At 39.1% G+C, this 19,672-nt stretch overlaps 1 protein-coding gene across 1 annotated transcript in view; it reads right to left on the bottom strand.

The window, feature by feature from the left end:
* LOC144631901 (uncharacterized) overlaps positions 1-19,672 on the bottom strand; it is an 86,071-nt gene continuing 66,399 nt past the window's right edge. Inside the window, exons 9-19 of the mRNA XM_078490484.1 lie at positions 18,032-18,381; positions 17,444-17,585; positions 15,308-15,639; positions 13,424-13,565; positions 11,750-11,932; positions 10,808-10,974; positions 10,220-10,361; positions 7,436-7,767; positions 3,054-3,195; positions 1,210-1,385; positions 1-192 (exon numbers count right to left, since the gene is read on the bottom strand). Coding sequence (XP_078346610.1) covers positions 157-192; positions 1,210-1,385; positions 3,054-3,195; positions 7,436-7,767; positions 10,220-10,361; positions 10,808-10,974; positions 11,750-11,932; positions 13,424-13,565; positions 15,308-15,639; positions 17,444-17,585; positions 18,032-18,381 — 2,144 coding nt within the window. The 3' untranslated portion in view covers positions 1-156. The remainder of the gene's footprint in view (positions 193-1,209; positions 1,386-3,053; positions 3,196-7,435; positions 7,768-10,219; positions 10,362-10,807; positions 10,975-11,749; positions 11,933-13,423; positions 13,566-15,307; positions 15,640-17,443; positions 17,586-18,031; positions 18,382-19,672) is intronic.

Consider the following 19,672-nt stretch of genomic DNA (forward strand, 5'->3'; position numbering starts at 1 on the left):
GCTCCCTTCTTCCTTCCACCCCCCCCCCCCCTCCCTCACACAACCTCTTCTTTCAACGTTTTCCACGCAGGCTATACACCAGCAAGCTCTATTTTATTGCCCTTAAGCCCGCCCACATAACAAATTTAACCAGCACCCCTTAGTTATTTTATGGTTTTATTTCTGGTTCGGTAATCCATTCTTGACCACTTCCTGAAAAAAATGAATGGAAATTAAATCAGTCATCTTATATATCGATCGACTAGAGGTTACTTACTGTAATGTATGGAATAATACCCCGCTGTGACCCAGCTATGTACAGGCTATATTTCGAGAAGAAAAATTTGGAAACTATGTTTTCAGCAATAGGATGTTACAATCTGTTAAACGGTACATACTTCAAATCAGGGGCAACTAGGAGTATTTTTAACCCACTGGGCAGGAGGATGCTAGTCTCTTACGGATTTTGTTTCGTTGCCCTAAGTTCGACTAGACACATTCCTAATAGTATCTTTTCCCAGATAGGCAACACAATAATCCCGGCCAACCAAACCCTTTGTCTCTGAATCGAACAAACCATAGTTAATAGAGGGAAATGGTTAAGAATCCTGGCAGAGTTCTTTGTTGTATGTTTTTGTTCGCTGTTTTGGGGGTTGACCCTGCACAAAACCTGACAAAATACAATAGGTGGTTATGTGGGTTCATGCAACTAACCAATGGAAACACTGCGATTACGTAATTCATGCATAGTGTATGAGCGCAAAACAAAAGATGTGCAGGGTCGTGGACCGTGCAACATAAATCTTGGCCTCTTTTTATGCTCCTTTGATGTTTGCCGGGCTTCCTAACCATTTCCCTCTATAAACTATGAACAGACCAAGGATAAGAGCAAACATTAAAACAAATGTTTTGGCAGCTTACTTCACTCGAATTTGTAGACAAACACATCTCCGTTTTTGTTCTGTCCAGAACCGAGGCCGGTTTTCTTGTATCAACGCCCAAGTATCATTCCCAAGGGTGTTTCACAACCATCGAAATTACACTTATGTTTGGCTTTGTCTGTTTTCAGCATTGCACACCAAAAATCAGTTGATGCAGCACATCATTTTCGTAAAGGATGAAAAGCATTCCCGTTTTCAAATACTTACAAGGGCATCTTTTGGATGCCTTTTTGTTGCACTCTTTGGTTTCTGTGCCTTGGTTCAAATCATTTCCTTAGAGATTACCTACCTTTGCACTGCTGTGTATTTCCTCTGTTGCACCATTTTGTTTTTGAAGGTTCTCCCAAACTTGAGCAATCTTTCCCGCCGTTTTGTGGTGGTGGATTTGTGCAGCTGCGCTCCCTTTTACGGCTGCCAGGATCGCATGTCGTCGAGCATTCACTCTACTCGTATAGCGGCCATCAACTACAAACAAAAGCGAAACTGAGCACGAATGCGGCTGCAAAAGGGTGCATTTAATTTAATTTAATAATAATTCCAGTCCGTTAATTGCCATTGTGTTATTTATTTACGTGCCCTGGTTATGGGCATAAATATCACTGACTGTCGTAAAAGATAGATAAGTCGGTAGGATTGTAGGTAGGGTAGGTAGAAAAATATGTGTAGGTAGAAATGTATAGAAGCCTATCGTATCTTTATTTAAAACGTGTCAGTGTTTATTTGTGGACTACACATCTGTAAAGTCAATTTGGCTTAGTTACTACTTCTCGATGAAAATTGCTGTATTTTACAATATAATTAGAGCAGGCTTCAATAGCAGTGGGGCATTCATTGCTGCTGCATTTTTGACTCATTTCCTTCAGTCCCTCGCAGTCTTTCCCGCCATTCTGCGGTGGAGGATTTGTGCAAGTTCGCACTCGTTTATGCGTTCCACCACCACATGTCACAGAGCATGGACCCCAGTCGCTCCAATTGGAGAATCCGTCATCAACTTTGAATAATACATATAAACAAACGTTCTTAGTTTGGTGAAACACAGTCGAACAAAACACCCTTGCACATACCAAAACTAAGGTTCAAATTCTTTTTAATGCGGTTTAGGAGCGCGTTGCGCGGATTTATTTGGCTTTTTTTACCATCCTTTCAATAACGGCATGATATGGGAAGTATTTCTGGTCAGCGACAGATAAAGCTACCCGTTAGCTGATGCTGAATTCGAAAAGGAATGTACCTCGTGTAAATATCCAATGAAATGCTGCCAAGTAGCAAAGGTGCAATCGTGCCATAGAGAATGTGATCAAGTATGTATCGTTGTGTACAAGTATCATTTCCAGTTTAAAGATGATTTGCTTACTTTCTTTCTAGGCTAGTGTTTATTTATCATTTGCTATACGCATTATTACTGTAAACAGCCATATGTACTACAAAAGGGGAGCAGGACTGAGAAAATTGCACGTGAGATTAACTGTTTTGCTTATTTGAAACCAATGCATCAATAAATACTTATTTCAACATCATCTGACATTATGCATCGTTAAAATGAAGTTTTTCTTTCCAGTTTTCCTAGACATGCGTGTAGAAGGCTTAATATGTTGATTTGCAGATTATCTATAATAGCGGAGATCACCAGCGACCCAAAGGGCCGCAGAGCAGAGCCCCATAGGCGACAAAAAGAGGACAATCATGCATGCACAGAAATAAAAGAATCATGCATTTGATTTTTCATGTTCATCATGGCTAGCGGCATAGTCACGGGTACATGCCCTTTACGTGCAAAAGACGACGTCACGCAACATGGCGGCTATATTACACTAATAGATTAACGTAAATGGTAACGTCATCTTACATCTTTGGTATTTAACATCTTATACTATGGTCAATTGAAAGCTGTCAAAACAAGTTATCCGCTGGCTAGTATTACATGACCATATCACAGACTCACGTGTGGAGCTCATCGTAGTTGCGCGATTTTTGGCCAGGTTATGATTTTTTTCCATAAGATCGCGGGCTGAAGTCGTAATTTTTCCTGTCTATAGTCAGTAAATTCAGAATTAAATAAAAGGCAACGTTAATAACCGGAGATCTCCGCTTTTAGACTTAGGTAAATCCATTTATGCAACAACACCAATGTACCTTCCCTACAGCCGAACAATTCCACCCTCATGGTAATGTACGCATGCCACGTCTTGGGATGTATTCGTATAAACCGAGCTATAATTGGCTCGTCTAGAATGCGGCCCGCCGGCGTGTTTCTGTCCGTGTTTCCCTCTATTTCCTAAGCAAACAAACAGAAAAAAGAAAAACAAATACGAACAACAATATTAAGCTTTATACATGTAGGTAGGCGAAGATGAAGATCCGTATTATTGATTTTATTGACTATGTGATGAGATATAAACAATGGTTAAAAATTCCGTTGGGTGAGCCCAAAGACTATGTGGAAGTAACACTTCGTTCACTCATTTTCCTATATAAAAACGTTTGTTTCTGTCTCGGAAGAAACTGGTAGAATCGACAAGAAATGGTTACATTTTCCAGTGCAGAAAACATCGACTGACAATCAGGCTTTTAGCTAGGATTTAAAAGTTGAGAGTCCAAAATTTTCATAAGGCCTGACTTTCCCCCAATAGGCGGGCCTGAGGAGCATGCAAGGTGTTTTTCTGCAGTTATAAGTGCAAAGATATATAAGGATTTCCAAATTTGCTAAAAAAAACTTTGCATACAGGTATTCATATTACACCGCTTCTTATTAAAGCGTGAACACTTAAAATATGTCTGGAATGTTCTTTGTCTTTTAACCAATCACATGCGAGAACTTCAGACCGCAGAAACCACATGGGTTTCCATCGGTCACGGAACAATATTTGGTTCTCGTTTCGCTCCAATTTACAAGTAAACACACTAATTGTAATTCCTTCCTTTTTGAGAACATTCACTGCTCCACTGAAGAATAGGTTTGAGTGATTTTTTTTTTTATAGAAAAAATTGAAAAACCGATGCGCCCGACGCTACGATTTGCCCCAGTTGCCGCCAATTTTCAAAAATTGTAACGAATTCGTATCTGCAGTTACCGTTCGCCTGATGGCATGTTACAATTTGTACTGAGGTAAGCTTGCATTTTCCGGTTTTTATCTCACCCCAACTATTGTAGCAGACCTAAACACTGATAGAAGGAAGGTTTGTTTCTTCGATAACAGCGAAACGATAGCGGGAAGGAAAAGCGAAAATCAAACGATTGAGCGATTGAGGTGTTTACTTTGCACCAATCACGCCAACATTTTGAATAATTTTCGTCTGGAGCCTTTGCAGTTTGCAGTCTTACGATCACGGAACCTCTAATTGCCTAAGGGTTGAAATCGTTTGCCGAAATAAATCGAATCCCTTGTTCTACCGAAAAGATTTACAATCAGTAACGAAAACTCCACAATTTTGTATTTTATATTCGGTTTATCGTGTTTACATCTTATGTCTAGACATGTCTACAACATACTGCATGCACTGAACCATGTCGTATATCGTCGCTAGAGAAACCGTCCTTTTTTTCTTTCAAAAATCCCTGAAACCATGTTCTGGATGTGGCCCTCGATACGAAAGAATAGCAGTTCTTTAAATTCTTAAAAAAGACAGAGCGTGTATCCTGAAACAAAATAAGAACTAAAGTTGCTCCGTGACCGATGGAAACCCATTTACTGTTTGTGGTTTCTGCGGTCTGAAGTTCTCGCATGTGATTGGCTAAACACAAACATTCCAGACATATTTTTTAGTGTTCACGCTTTTATAAGAAGGTGTGTAACTTTCTCTGAAAAGTGGCCGTCCATAGGACTCCTGGACTCCCACCTAGCTAAAAAGCCTGCTGACAATGCAAACCACAGAATTAAATTGGCCGCTGAATGCTTCATCTACAGTACAAACGTATACTATCACCGACTGCATATAAAAAGGCTAGTACAATAACTCAGACGAAACACCTCTCAAAAGGATGTTAATCTCTTCTTCCACCGTACAAACAACTAGATCAGCAAAGGCGACGAACTAAATTTGTAAAGAACCATCAGAAATTGACTGACGTCGACACAAACTGACAAAACAAGTGACCAATCATTGTTGACAAACTAATTTTAAGTCCTGAAAGCAAGAGTCATAACGGCAAAACTTGCCAATCTTTTCGATTGTCACAAACTGACAAAAACTCTTTACTTGGCTCTGAAGATACCTCTTCTCAGGCGATTGACGAAAAAGCCATTCACAACAACCGTCTTTTTAGGCGATAACGTCGTAAAATTTCGAAAATAAGTCGAGGGTGTATATTTGCTTAAAGATGATTTCCAGTCCGTACTGCGCAATCTCTGCCTGCAATGTTTGTGAGTCTCACAAACAGAAGAATGTTTACTAGCAAAAATAAAAATTCCGGAACAAAACTTACCTTTTTCTTCATTATTAACGCCATATATCCTTGCAAAACAATAATAACGAGTAAAAGAAGCTCGACGGTATTTCAGACGGACGTTTTAGCTCATCGTGAATTCTTGAACGAAACGATCCGTAATGGCGAACTAAAAAACTTCATGTACGCTATCACCGAAGTGTCGGTAAAACGCCGACTCGGGGTCGGGGTTGGGGCCGGGGCCGGGGTCGGGGTTGGGGTCGGGGTCGGGGTTGGGGTCGGGGTCGGGGTCAATTTTTTTATTTTTTTTTATAAAATTCACTGATTGAGAAAAAAAAATTACAAAGTTTATATTAGCGTGTGGGACATTTCGAGTCGAAAAAAGCATTTCCTTCACAAATTCGCCACAAATCTTGATCCTTATAAGTTCATAAGTATAAGAGAAGAATTTCAGTTAAGGTCTTACAGGTGAGAGGTGAAATTTAACTTTTGCATACAGTTTAGCGGTAAGATGTTGTCTAATTCTCTGTAATCGAATAATTTACACCCGCTTGCCTTTCAATGTTACGTACATAGCTATCTATCTACGTCCATCTTTCCACACCATCTTCAGCATCTTTCGACGTGCTGATCCAATCAAAACCGATGGATACCCTTGTTGGTTTCACCCACAAGGTCAAAAGGTCATGCTGGTGATTGGCAGATTTCGATCCGTGTTGTTTGTTTCAACAAACCGCTAAACCAAACACTGAAAGCGGGTGTAATACTTCCTCGTCAGCAAAACCTCAGTTTTAGCCGTTCTTTGCTCATTTTGCATTTTGTTGATCAGTTGATCAACAGAACCACCTTGTGATTCATAAGAACTTAAATAAATAGATTTTGTTTTGGGAGGATCTTTGGTTTTTTAGTCCTACTGAAACAAATTAGGTATAAACAGAGAATTCAAGGGAAACTCGCGTAGACGTTGTCTTGCAAATATTCTAAATATGTTTACTTTAAAATTAAATGTTAAATTAAATTGTGTTTCATATCAAAATAAGTATTTTCAAAGAAGTAGAGCGGTTTGTTTTGACAGAGAAACTCGCACGTCGGGCAGTTTGTTGTAATATGTTTTAGTCAGGAAAATTCCTTAACAATTGAAATATGAAGCCAGCTTTTTAAAACTTTGCACAGACGTGAATTGCTTCATTTGTGAACTGCCGGGGAAGATCGAATTTGAACAGCAAGCGAAGATTGTACGGTGTGTTTAGTAAGCGGGAGCGATGAAAGGCGGGCAGGCTACAACTCACCATTTGCGTCGAAAACGGTGTGCATTTACTAAGATCAATTTTATTTTCCGCATTTCGGTCACGCAAATAAGAGAATGTAGAAACTTCAAGATTGCGAGACATGTTAATGCGAGCTTCGCTTTTTAAACAAAACAATTCTGCCTCCTCATTAATACTTTTTTGGATACGAAAGGCGGCTTTATTTTAACGATATAAACCTGAAGTAATTTTCTCTTGCTACACAAACATTTGTACAATTTAATTTAAACCTGAAAAAGTTCATGCTATGTTAGCGAGGAGCTAGCGCTCAGAAAAAAGTCGTCAGCAATTTCTATCCGCCGAGATAGACAATTTCACCTGTCGCCTACTAGACCACAAGTTTCTTCTTTTATACTTTTGAACTTATAAGGATCAAGATTTGTGGCGAATTTGTGAAGAAAATGCTTTTTTGACACGAAATGTCCCACACGCTAATATAAACTTTGTAATTTTTTTTCTCGATCAGTGAATTTAAAAAAAAAAAAATTAAAAAAATTGACCCCGACCCCGACCCCGACCCCAACCCCGGCCCCGACCCCAACCCCGAGTCGGCGTTTTACCGACACCCGTAACGTTTCAACGAATTCAAAACAAAAATGAAAACAAACCGTGAGTCTGCGCAGTACGGACTGGAAATCATCTTTAACGTTTCTGCCCATGGGCTTATATTTGTGAGGGTTTATAATCGAAAGGATTGTTGCGTCTACACCTTTTTGTTTGGAGTAAGATATTTTCGCAGAGGGGCGGGGGATACTTTTGCAATTGTACGACAAACAACTTATACCCCATGAGTGTATGCTATTTTTCAAACATTTTATACAAACCTCGCCACTTTTGTAAGACTTAAATTCTCCCTCGTCGTCGCTGTAAGTTAGTGTATATTTGGTCACCCAATAGTTGTAATCAGATCTTCCCTGAGTCGCGATCCGGGTGACCTTTGTTACCTTTCCCAAGTCGATCTGCAGCCATTGTCTAGCATCTGAGGTTTTAGGTTGCCAACCACCGAAATAACTACCTTCTTGTTGCTCGTTTAATCTGCTCCTTTCAGGGCCCCAGTACTTGTCCCAGGCGGAAGACGATTTTAAGGCGGAATCAGGAATTTCTCCGCTTTGCATACCGAGAGCATCTCTGCAGACAAGCTTTGGTGGGTCGAATCCTATCATAGCGATAACGAACATGTTTTTACCTTTTTACGACGTTATCGGATGTTTCGTTTCTTTTTATTACTTCCATGTATTTTCATGTATCAAAATAAATAAACATATAACTTATAGGAGTATATATCCAACAAATAAATCATTTGTTTCAATGCTAAAAAAGTTCGTAGCTAATGATTTCTAGGTTGCGTAATAAGAACCCGATTTGCGCTTGAGGTTTCTATCATCCATTGAATGGAGTAAATTGATAATTGTATTTTTTTTTACTTCATTCGGTATGCTAGAAAAATACCCTATGTGCTAAAAACAGCTTCAGCGTCCGCGGGTGTGAATTCGGCCAAAATTTGCATATAAGACAAATTAATAATCGCGGCTGGAACAAGTCAACCATGACCTGTCTCACAAGGTGTTTTTTTATCATCATGTTTGTCAGTCGCTACATTTTAACAACCACCTATTGTTAACAATACGAAAAGAGGGGCCTGTACTAACAGTATAGAAACTGCCAAACATTTTCATCCCGGGGTGTCATTTGGCCAGTTTTCAGTTTTATGCAAATAGCGAATACTGTCGAAATTCTCACGGATACCGACGTTCCTGGCGTGAAGCCAGACAAAATGATATCAATTAAGTATTTGGGGTTTGCTTCAAAAGCGGGTGTTTTACTCAAAGAAAATTCTAAATTTTCATGCGTGAAAAAAAAAATATTTTAGCGGGCTAAAATCTGTAACTAAATACCATTACGTTGGTGTCAAAGAATGTGCTGACATGACAAGTTTCACTTTCCATCGGCTAGACACGGTGGGCACAAAGTGACCCTAAAACGCTTACCTTCATTCATCTTTCTCGTTTTTGATACTGGCTACCTGAAATTTTGGATAAATATAGAACTCGTCATTTTGAAAAATCGTAAGTTTTTTGTTTTTCGAATTTCGAATTTTTTGGCGGGGAAAATGACGTCACAAAGTTGACGCCAATTTTTTTTAATTAATGTGGAACATTTTATGACAGTTTCTGAAAAAAAAATTGTCGCAAAGATCCTAAAATTGAAAAAATTTCTGAAATACGTCAATCCAAACCAAAGTTATGGTGCATTAAAGTTTGAGTTTTCCGCCATTTTGAGCTATTTTAGTAACAAAATGGCGGGAAATTCAAACTTCAATTAGCGACAACTTTTGATTAGATTCACATATCTCAGAAATTTTTTATGTTTCAAGATCTTTGCGACAAGTTCTTTCAGAAACTGTCAAAAAATGCTTCATACTGATTTAAAAAAAAATGGCGCCAACTTTGTGACGTCATTTTCCCGCCAAAAAATTCGAAATTAGAAACAAAAAACGTACGATTTTCAGAATGACGAGTTCCATTTTTATACAAAATTTCAGGTAACCAGTGTCAAAAACGAAAAAGATGAATGAAGGTGAGCGTTTTTGCGTCACTTTGTGCACCACCGTGAGACATCGAGTCATGTAAGGTTTTAAAGAATCCTTTGGTCTTTACTAAACTAATTTATTGTGGAGTATTTCTCTTTTAAGCGTTATCTATTTTTTGGCTGTGTCATTGAAAGGATTTTAGAGATATGAAGAAAAATTCCCTTCACAAACATGCCCTGGCTTGTACCGCTTACGTCATTCGGTATGCAAGGGAAATACCCTCTGTGCTAAAAAGAGCTTCAACGTCCACGCGTGGAAATTCGGCCAGAATTTGCATATAAAAAAAAATATTAATCGCGGCTGGAACAAGCCAACCATGAAATGTGACACAAAGTTTGTCAGTCGCTGCATTTTTACAACCACCTATTGTAATACGAAAACCGAAAGAGGGGCAAAATTTTGAACTGTTAAAGAGGTTCAAAAAGAATACTAACAGTATAGAAACTGCGAAAGATTGTCATTGGGCCAGTTTTCAGTTTTATGCAAATGAGGAATACTGTCGAAAATCTCACTGACACTTACGTTCCTGGCGTAAAGCCAGACGTACTTATCAATTGATCTTGCAGACCCAGGGACAGTTGTTGTTAACTTTCGCCCGAAAAATCCCGTCGTTCCGATAAGCGATTTTTTGGTTTCACGGATGAGAATTTAAAATTTGGCCAACTTTAGCATATAAGAAAAATATTTTATTACGGATGGAACTAGTCAACCATGAAATGTCAAACAAGGTGTTTTCTTGCCATACTGTTTGTCAGTCACAACATTGTATGGCGCAGACAAAGGGGATTGGGGGGGGGGGTGCATTTTTTGTTCCCCCCACATGGCTCTCCTAGAGTGGTCACGCGATCAGCGCAGTTTAAAGCTCTACGAGCTTCTTGTTCGACAGAAATTTCCGGGCGAAAATTTCAGCTTTTTTAACAAATATTGGCAAAATGTATCTTACGATGTACGAGACGAGACGTAAATGATGTTAAGCAGATAACCCGATAGTTAACTAGAATTCTGGTAGAACTTTCACCTTCTTTGCAGCCATAAAACTCTGTCCTCATAGAGATATGATTCTTCCATGTCTTCGGGTGAATCCGGATGTACTGCGTTATGACTGGATTGTCTAGTTGGTTTCTTACAACTGTATTTCGGTCAGAGTTGCCAGTAAAAATCTATAAAAATAATATTGTTTATAGATAGATAGATAGATAGATAGATAGATAGACAGACAGACAGACAGACAGACAGACAGACAGACAGACAGAGAGACAGACAGACAGACAGACATGTTGCCGAAAATAATCACTTACATCGTAAAATCCAAGTCGAACAGTAAAGTCGTCTTTTTTGTACTCAAAACTTATACCTACAACTGCTATACCTATAGACTGCTACAGCTACAGCTACACATACACTTCATCGACAGCCATGTTAGGTTTTGTTATCTCTGCACCTTCACCTACACCTATATATACACCTACACGGCATAAAAACGCTAGTCCACTGTTATTCTATTGAGATCTCTTGGTAGTCGTTAAATGCGTGGGTGCTTCATTTATTTCCTTGAGCCGTTCAGAAATTAGCTTTCTTTTGAACTGACTAACTGAGCAATGGTTACCTGTTTAGAGCCGCCATCGTCGTTAACAGTCTCCGAGAAAACACCATCGTAGCTGAACGAAAGCCAATAGCTTTCAACCCATTGATCCCAATCTTGTCTTCCCTGTGTCGCCACGGCCGAGATCTTTGTCCAGCTTCCAAAATCAACTTGAAACCACTGGTTTTCGTCATCTCTAGAATCGCGGACCTCCGAGTCGCGAATAGTATGTCCTGCGGTACATGACCGTAGAAGGAAGAAGAATTACAAAGAAAATGTATGCAGAATGAAATGTTTTATTAAATATTGACAATTAAAAATGTAAAAATGTGAAAGCGGAACACAATATGTTTAAGAACCACATGTACAAGATTGAAGTGCACCGTTCATTTGTATTCATGAACGTTTTCTGCGAACAGTTTTTGAGACCAAAATTATAAGGCGTAGAGGAGAAATGTATGGCGAAAACCGAAAACTTAAAGTTTATAAACGGGGATTATCGGCAAATGAATGTGAACGAAAAAATTGAAAGCAGATTGATAAAACTATACATGAAACTAACTCACCAAATGATTACATCTCCTTCCGATAGATTCATTTTATTTTGCCGTTAGAAAACCACAAAAAATCGCATACTGTAAACACACGGCGGCAGTTCACATTGAAATCCCAAAATCCGCTGTCTTTGAGCTACGATATTTCAGCCGTCTTTGCTCCAATTTTGCCGCAAAAGCCATCGTTTGAAAGATCTTTGCTCCATTTTTATTATCAGGCAATATTTATGACCAGTGGTTTTCCTACTTCAAAAATATTACTCTGTGTAGGCTGCATTTTTGTGTACCATCGTAGATGTATATGAGCCCAAAGTCAGGCTTTCGAATCAGCGGCTATTACCAAGTTTCGCGAGCGGTTAATGTAAGATGCATCAAAATTCGCCGACTTCAATGTCCGCGATTTCTAGCGATGTGTTATCTCCTGCAGCCCAACTACCGTAGTTACCACTGCCGGCAGAAAGAAAAAGTCTGCCGATGGAAGGGGCAAAGCTGACGGCATTGTACGAGCTTGAGGCTGTGATACTGGAGTCTGGTATTTTACCGCTTTGCATTCCAAGGGCATCCATGCATTGTGGGGGTTTAGGCGTCGGTAAACCTAGGTAACATCAAATTGATCAACAACGAAAATGATTACCGTAGAATTCCGGTTATAAGCCCCCCGCTTATAAGCCCCCCCGGTTATAGGCCCATCATCCTGGAAACAAAAAAATACATCCGGTTATAAGCCCCCCGGATATAAGCCCCCCTCTGCCAGATGATAGTACTGAATAGAGATAAATGTTGCTTTATTATTCGTTTTAACTAAAAAACGTATTTCCATCAACACTCCCGTGGCTCGTTTTGAAACGTTTTTTTTCATTCCGCTTATAAGCCCTCCCGGATATAAGCCCCTCCGCTTATAAGCCCACCCAAAACCCCTTACGAAGTTGTATAAGCCCAGGGCATATAACCGGAATTCTACGGTATGTGAAGAGATATAGAATACGCCTTTTTATCTCAGGGGTTCAAATTCCAGAATAAATTTTTAAGAATCAAATATCTCAAGTTAATTTTGCCAAATTTTGATAAACAAACTGCGTAGGGAAATTGAACAGCTGCTTGCGAGCATTTTTCTTTTCAATGTTTGACACTGTTCTAGCATTTCGGCCATTACACTTATTTGGTTGCTTAATATTAAATAAGCTACGTCACATGGATTTCGTCGATTTTTTTGTCGAAACTCTTTTGAAATAAATGGTAGGCAATTTAACCTTTGAAAAACATTTTCATATCTTTCTTTAGATAAAGGGAGCTAAGATATAACCTAAATTTGCAGAAAAAAATCAAACCACGGCTATAAATTTTGATTGTTTTTAAGACGCGCGGAAACATTAATAAGTCCAGCCTCGAGGTTTCAAGTTGTAATCCGTTTTCATCCTAGCCATCTGCAGCCAAAGACGCTTGTTAACAGTTTCTGTACTTTAATATAGCAATTGATGATAAAAATGGACCATTATGTTAAGGTTTACTATGACACAAAAATATTTTCGGTTGTTCAATAATAAATTAAGTCCTGACCGAACTGAAGGGCGAGAGCATTTAGGTCAAAACATATGTCATGGATTTTACCACATATTAAAACAGCCAAGGCTAATGTTTGTGTCGCAGGAAACCTTAAAAAAGCATTTGATTTTTCATGGTCATCATGGCTAGCAGCATAGTTCACGGGTGCATGCGCTTTACGTGCGAAAAACGACGTCACGCAACATGGCGGCTATATTTCACTAATAGATTAACGTAAATGGTAACGTCAGCTTACATCTTCGATATTGAACATTCATACTATGGTCAATTGAAAGCTGTCAAAACAAGTTATCCGCTGGCCAGTATTACATGTCCATATCACAGACTCACGTGTGGAGCTCATCGTAGTTGCGTGATTTTTGGCCAGGTTATGATTTTTTTTCCCATGAGATCGCGGGCTCAAGCCGTAATTTTTCCTGTCTATAGTCAGTAAATTCAGAATTAAATAAAAGGCAACGTTAATAACCGGGGATCTCCGCTTTTAGGCTTAGGAAAATCCATTTATGCAACAACACTAATGTACCTTCTCTACAGCCGAACAATTCCACCCTCATGGTAATGTACTCATTCCACGTCTTGGGATGTATTCGTATAAACCGAGCTATAATTGGCTCATCTAGAATGCGGCCCGCCGGCGTGTTTCTATCCGTGTTTCCCTCTATTTCCTAAGCAAACAAACAGAAAAAAGGAAAACAAATACGAACAACAATATTAAGCTTTATACATGTAGGTAGGCGGAGATGAAGATCCGTATTATTGATTTTATTGACTATGTGATGAGATATAAACATTGGTTAAAAATTCCGTTGGGTTAGCCCAAAGACTATGTGGAATTAACACCTCGTTCACTCATTTTCCTATATAAAAACGTTTATTTCTGTCTCGGAAGAAACTGGTAGAATCGACAAGAAATGGTTACATTTTAATCTCGTACCCAGATCTTCTTAACCCTCGGAGAGAACATCTGGTAAAGTCGGATTTTGCTCGCGTCAAATGTGTCAGAAATGTGACACACGACGCGACTACGCATGCTCGGCAATTTAGTGGTTGAAAAACTTAATGAAAAACTCACTTGGCCGCTGTAAATAGCTCATGAACTTCTTTCCTATTATATGTAAGGAAAGACAAGTAACACAATCTTGAGATAGAGTTGGGGAAGAAAAAAGCCGACACTCGCGTTACTTAACCAAGCCTTCGACGGCGGGGAAAAGCGCGCGCTGTGTTTGACGCGTACAGGTTAGTTGTACGCGTCATATTTCAAAAGTTTTTCACCCACCTTTTTACGCACAAATATCGTCATTTTAAAACATTTTGTACTACTAAGCTTTCTAAGTTTCTAGAAAAGCCGTTAAATTTAAATATTTTCCTACTTGCTGACGTACGGTGCGCGCGAGCAAAACAAAGTTTGCATCATCCGCGCGCAAATGCTGAAGCTGTTCATCAACCAATCAGATTTGCGAACGGAACGCACTTGACCAGATGTATACTACCGTGGTAAGAAGATCATCTGGGTACGAGATTAGGTTACATTTTACAGTGCAGAAAACATCGACTGACAATCAGGCTTTTAGCCAGGATTTAAAAAGTGGGAGTCCAAAATTTTCATAAGGCCTGACTTTGCCCCCATAGGCGGGCCTGAGGAGCATGCAAGGTGTTTTTCTGCAGTTATGAGTGCAAAGGTATCTAAAAATTTCCAAATTTGCTATAAAAAACTTTGCATACAGGTATTCATATTAATTTTCTCTGAAAAGTGGCCGTCCATAGGACTCCTGGACTCCCACCTGGCTAAAAGCCGGCAGACAATTGCAAACCACATAATTAAATCGACCGCTGAATGCGTCATCTACAGTACAAACTTATACTATCACCGACTGCATATAAAAAGGCTAGTACAATAACAACTAGATCAGCCAAGGCGACGAACTAAATTTGTGAAGAACCATCAGAAATTGACTGACGTCGACACAAACTGACAAAACAAGTCACCAATCATTGTTGACAAACTAATTTTAAGTCCTGAAAGCAAGAGTCATAAAGGAAAAACTTACCAATCTTTTCGATTATCACAAACTGACAAAAACTCTTTACTTAGCTCTGGAGATAACTTCTCAGGCGATTGACGAAAAAGCCATTCACAACAACCGTCTTTGTCAGGACTACCTTCTTTTAGGCGATAACGTCGTAAAATTTCGAAAATAGGTCGAGGGCGTATATTTCCTTAACGTTCCTGCCCATGGGTTAATATTTGTGAGGGTTTATAATCGAAAGGATTGTTGCATTCACACCTTTTTTTTTTTTTTTTTGGAGTAAGATATTTTCGCAGAGGGGTGGGGGATACTTTTGCAATTGTACGACAAACAACTTATACCCCTGAGTGTATGCTATTTTTCAAACATTTTATACAAACCTCGCCACTTTTGTAAGACTTAAATTCTCCCTCGTCGTCGCTGTAAGTTAGTGTATATTTGGTCACCCAATAGTTGTAATCAGATCTTCCCTGAGTCGCGATCCGGGTGACCTTTGTTATCTTTCCCAAGTCTATCTGCAGCCATTGTCTAGCATCTGCGGTTTTAGGTTGCCAACCACCGTAATAACTACCTTCTTGTTGCTCGTTTAATCTGCTCCTTTCAGGGCCCCAGTACTGGTCCCAGGCGGAAGACGATTTTAAGGCGGAATCAGGAATTTCTCCGCTTTGCATACCGAGAGCATCTCTGCAGACAAGCTTTGGTGGGTCGAATCCTATCATAGCGATAACGAACATGTTTTTACCTTTTTACGACGTTATCGGATGTTTCGTTTCTTTTTATTACTTCCATGTATTTTCATGTATCAAAATAAATAAACATATAACTTATAGAAATATGTATTCAACAAATAAATCCTTTGTTTTAATGCTAAAAAAGTTCGTAGCTAATGATTTCTAGGTTGCGTAATAAGAACCCGATTTGCGCTTGAGGTTTCTATAAGCCATTAAATGGAGTAAATTGATAATTGTAATCTTTTTTTTACTTCATTCGGTATGCTAGGGAAATACCCTATGTGCTAAAAACAGCTTCAGCGTCCGCGGGTGTGAATTCGGCCAAAATTTGCATATAAGAAAAATTAATAATCGCGGCTAGAACAAGTCAACCATGACCTGTCACACAAGGTGTTTTTTATCATCATGTTTGTCAGTCGCTACATTTTAACAACCGCCTATTGTTAACAATACGGAAAGAGGGGCAAAATTTTGAACTGTACTAACAGTATAGAAACGGCGAAACATTGCCATCCCGGGGTGTCATTTGGCCAGTTTTCAGTTTTATGCAAATAGCGAATACTGTCGAAATTCTCACGGATACCTACGTTCCTGGCGTGAAGCCAGACGAAATGATATCAATTAATGTTTGGGGTTTGCATCGAAAGCGGGTGTTTTACTCAAAGAAAATTCTAAATTTTCATGCGTTGAAAAAAAATATATATTTTAGCGGGCTAAAATCTGTAACTAAATACCATTACGTTGGTGTCAAAGAATGTGCTGACATGACAAGTTTCACTTTCCATCGGCTGGACATCGAGTCACGTAAGGTTTTAAAGAATCCTTTGGTCTTTACTAAACTAATTTATTGTGGAGTATTTCTCTTTGAAGCGTTATCTATTTTTTGGCTGTGTCATTGAAAGGATTTTAGAGATATGAAGAAAAATTCCCTTCACAAACATGCCCTGGCTTGTACCGCTTACGTCATTCGGTATGCAAGGGAAATACCCTCTGTGCTAAAAAGAGCTTCAACGTCCACGCGTGGAAATTCGGCCAAAATTTGCATATAAAAAAAAATATTAATCGCGGCTGGAACAAGCCAACCATGAAATGTGACACAAAGTTTGTCAGTCGCTGCATTTTTACAACCACCTATTGTAATACGAAAACCGAAAGAGGGGCAAAATTTTGAACTGTTAAAGAGGTTCAAAAAGAATACTAACAGTATAGAAACTGCGAAAGATTGTCATTGGGCCAGTTTTCAGTTTTATGCAAATGAGGAATACTGTCGAAAATCTCACTGACACTTACGTTCCTGGCGTAAAGCCAGACGTACTTATCAATTGATCTTGCAGACCCAGGGACAGTTGTTGTTAACTTTCGCCCGAAAAATCCCGTCGTTCCGATAAGCGATTTTTTGGTTTCACGGATGAGAATTTAAAATTTGGCCAACTTTAGCATATAAGAAAAATATTTTATTACGGATGGAACTAGTCAACCATGAAATGTCAAACAAGGTGTTTTCTTGCCATACTGTTTGTCAGTCACAACATTGTATGGCGCAGACAAAGGGGATTGGGGGGGGGGGTGCATTTTTTGTTCCCCCCACATGGCTCTCCTAGAGTGGTCACGCGATCAGCGCAGTTTAAAGCTCTACGAGCTTCTTGTTCGACAGAAATTTCCGGGCGAAAATTTCAGCTTTTTTAACAAATATTGGCAAAATGTATCTTACGATGTACGAGACGAGACGTAAATGATGTTAAGCAGATAATCCGATAGTTAACTAGAATTCGGTAGAACTTTCACCTTCTTTGCAGCCATAAAACTCTGTCCTCATAGAGATATGATTCTTCCATGTCTTCGGGTGAATCCGGATGTACTGCGTTATGACTGGATTGTCTAGTTGGTTTCTTACAACTGTATTTCGGTCAGAGTTGCCAGTAAAAATCTATAAAAATAATATTGTTTATAGATAGATAGATAGATAGATAGATAGATAGACAGACAGACAGACAGACAGACAGACAGACAGACAGACAGAGAGACAGACAGACAGACAGACATGTTGCCGAAAATAATCACTTACATCGTAAAATCCAAGTCGAACAGTAAAGTCGTCTTTTTTGTACTCAAAACTTATACCTACAACTGCTACACCTATAGACTGCTACAGCTACAGCTACACATACACTTCATCGACAGCCATGTTAGGTTTTGTTATCTCTGCACCTTCACCTACACCTATATATACACCTACACGGCATAAAAACGCTAGTCCACCGTTATTCTATTGAGATCTCTTGGTAGTCGTTAAATGCGTGGGTGCTTCATTTATTTCCTTGAGCCGTTCAGAAATTAGCTTTCTTTTGAACTGACTAACTGAGCAATGGTTACCTGTTTAGAGCCGCCATCGTCGTTAACAGTCTCCGAGAAAACACCATCGTAGCTGAACGAAAGCCAGTAGCTTTCAACCCATTGATCCCAATCTTGTCTTCCCTGTGTCGCCACGGCCGAGATCTTTGTCCAGCTTCCAAAATCAACTTGAAACCACTGGTTTTCGTTATTAGCTTCTGCAGCCCAACTACCGTAGTTACCACTGCCGGCAGAAAGAAAAAGTCTGCCGATGGAAGGGGCAAAGCTGACGGCATTGTACGAGCTTGAGGCTGTGATACTGGAGTCTGGTATTTTACCGCTTTGCATTCCAAGGGCAGCCATGCATTGTGGGGGCTTAGGCGTCGGAAAACCTAGGTAACATGAAATTGATCAACAACGAAAATGATTTTGTGAAGAGATACAGAATACGCCTTTTTATCTGAAGGGTTCGAATTCCAGAATAAATTTTTAAGAAGCAATCATCTCAAGTTAATTTTGCCAAATTTCGATAAACAAACTGCGTGGGGAAATTGAACAGCTGCTTGCGATAATTTTTTTTTTCAATTTTTGACACTGTTCTAGCATTTCGGCCATTACACCTATTTGGTTAAGCGAACAAGTATTTTCTTTAATTATTTTGTTGCAATATAAAGGAATGAACATGAACTGCTAGGGCTTAATATTAAATAAGCTACGTCACATGGATTTCGTCGATTTTTTGTCGAAACTCTTTTGAAATAAATGGTAGGCAATTTAACCTTTGAAAAACATTTTCATATCTTTCTTTAGATAAAGGAAGTTAAGATATAACCTAAATTTGCGAAGAAAAACAAAACACGGCTATAAATATTGACCGTTTTTAAGACGCGCGGAAACATTAAAAAGTCCAGCCTCGGGGTTTCAAGTTGTAATCTGTTTACATCCTAGCAATCTGCTAGGATGTAAACAGTGTTCAATAATCTGTTAAAATCCTTGACAAACCACTTTAATTAAGTCGTGACCAAACTGAAGGGCGAGGGCATTTATGAACGTCAACGTTTTAGTAACAACCGATTTATTGAACGATTTCATGTAGGTTGGTGGTTCTTCATTCCATATCGATTAAATGATCATGTTATTCAATTATTAGTTTTTCCAATTTTATCAGGGAAGTCACGCTTGCCAATATATTTTAAATGGTCATTTCAAGTGAAAAAGTTACAACTTCTCGAGTCTTTTTTTAACTTTAAGGGATTTCTACAGAACACCTAATGGATTTTTTTCCTGTGCATGGCCAACGTTTTATTCCTCTAATGAAAAAAAAAGAGGTTTTCTTTCAGTTGATCGCTACCTACCAGTGATCCAATTAGTGGCGTGGGAACGCTCAAGTATAATTGGTTAAAAATAGGTGAAATGTACATGTTTGCTGAATGCATTTGCGGAAGCATTATCAAAACTTGCACTGTCTGGGACTATAGCGAAAGGAACTATTTATATTCTTGAAATGACTTAATAATTGTACGCCGGTATTAAGTACTAGAGATTTGTTTCACAAGGCCAAATCGATGTTGCTGTTTCAGAATCCGAACTTCAGTGCAGGTTCGTCGTCGACCGCGGTCAAACGACAGAAAAATGCCAAAAACAAGACAAGTACTGTACTTCAAAGATACGGTTTTAACTTTC

This window comes from Oculina patagonica, chromosome 12, assembly GCF_052425735.1.
Source record: "Oculina patagonica isolate OP01 chromosome 12, crgOcupat, whole genome shotgun sequence".
Lineage (NCBI taxonomy): Eukaryota > Metazoa > Cnidaria > Anthozoa > Scleractinia > Oculinidae > Oculina > Oculina patagonica.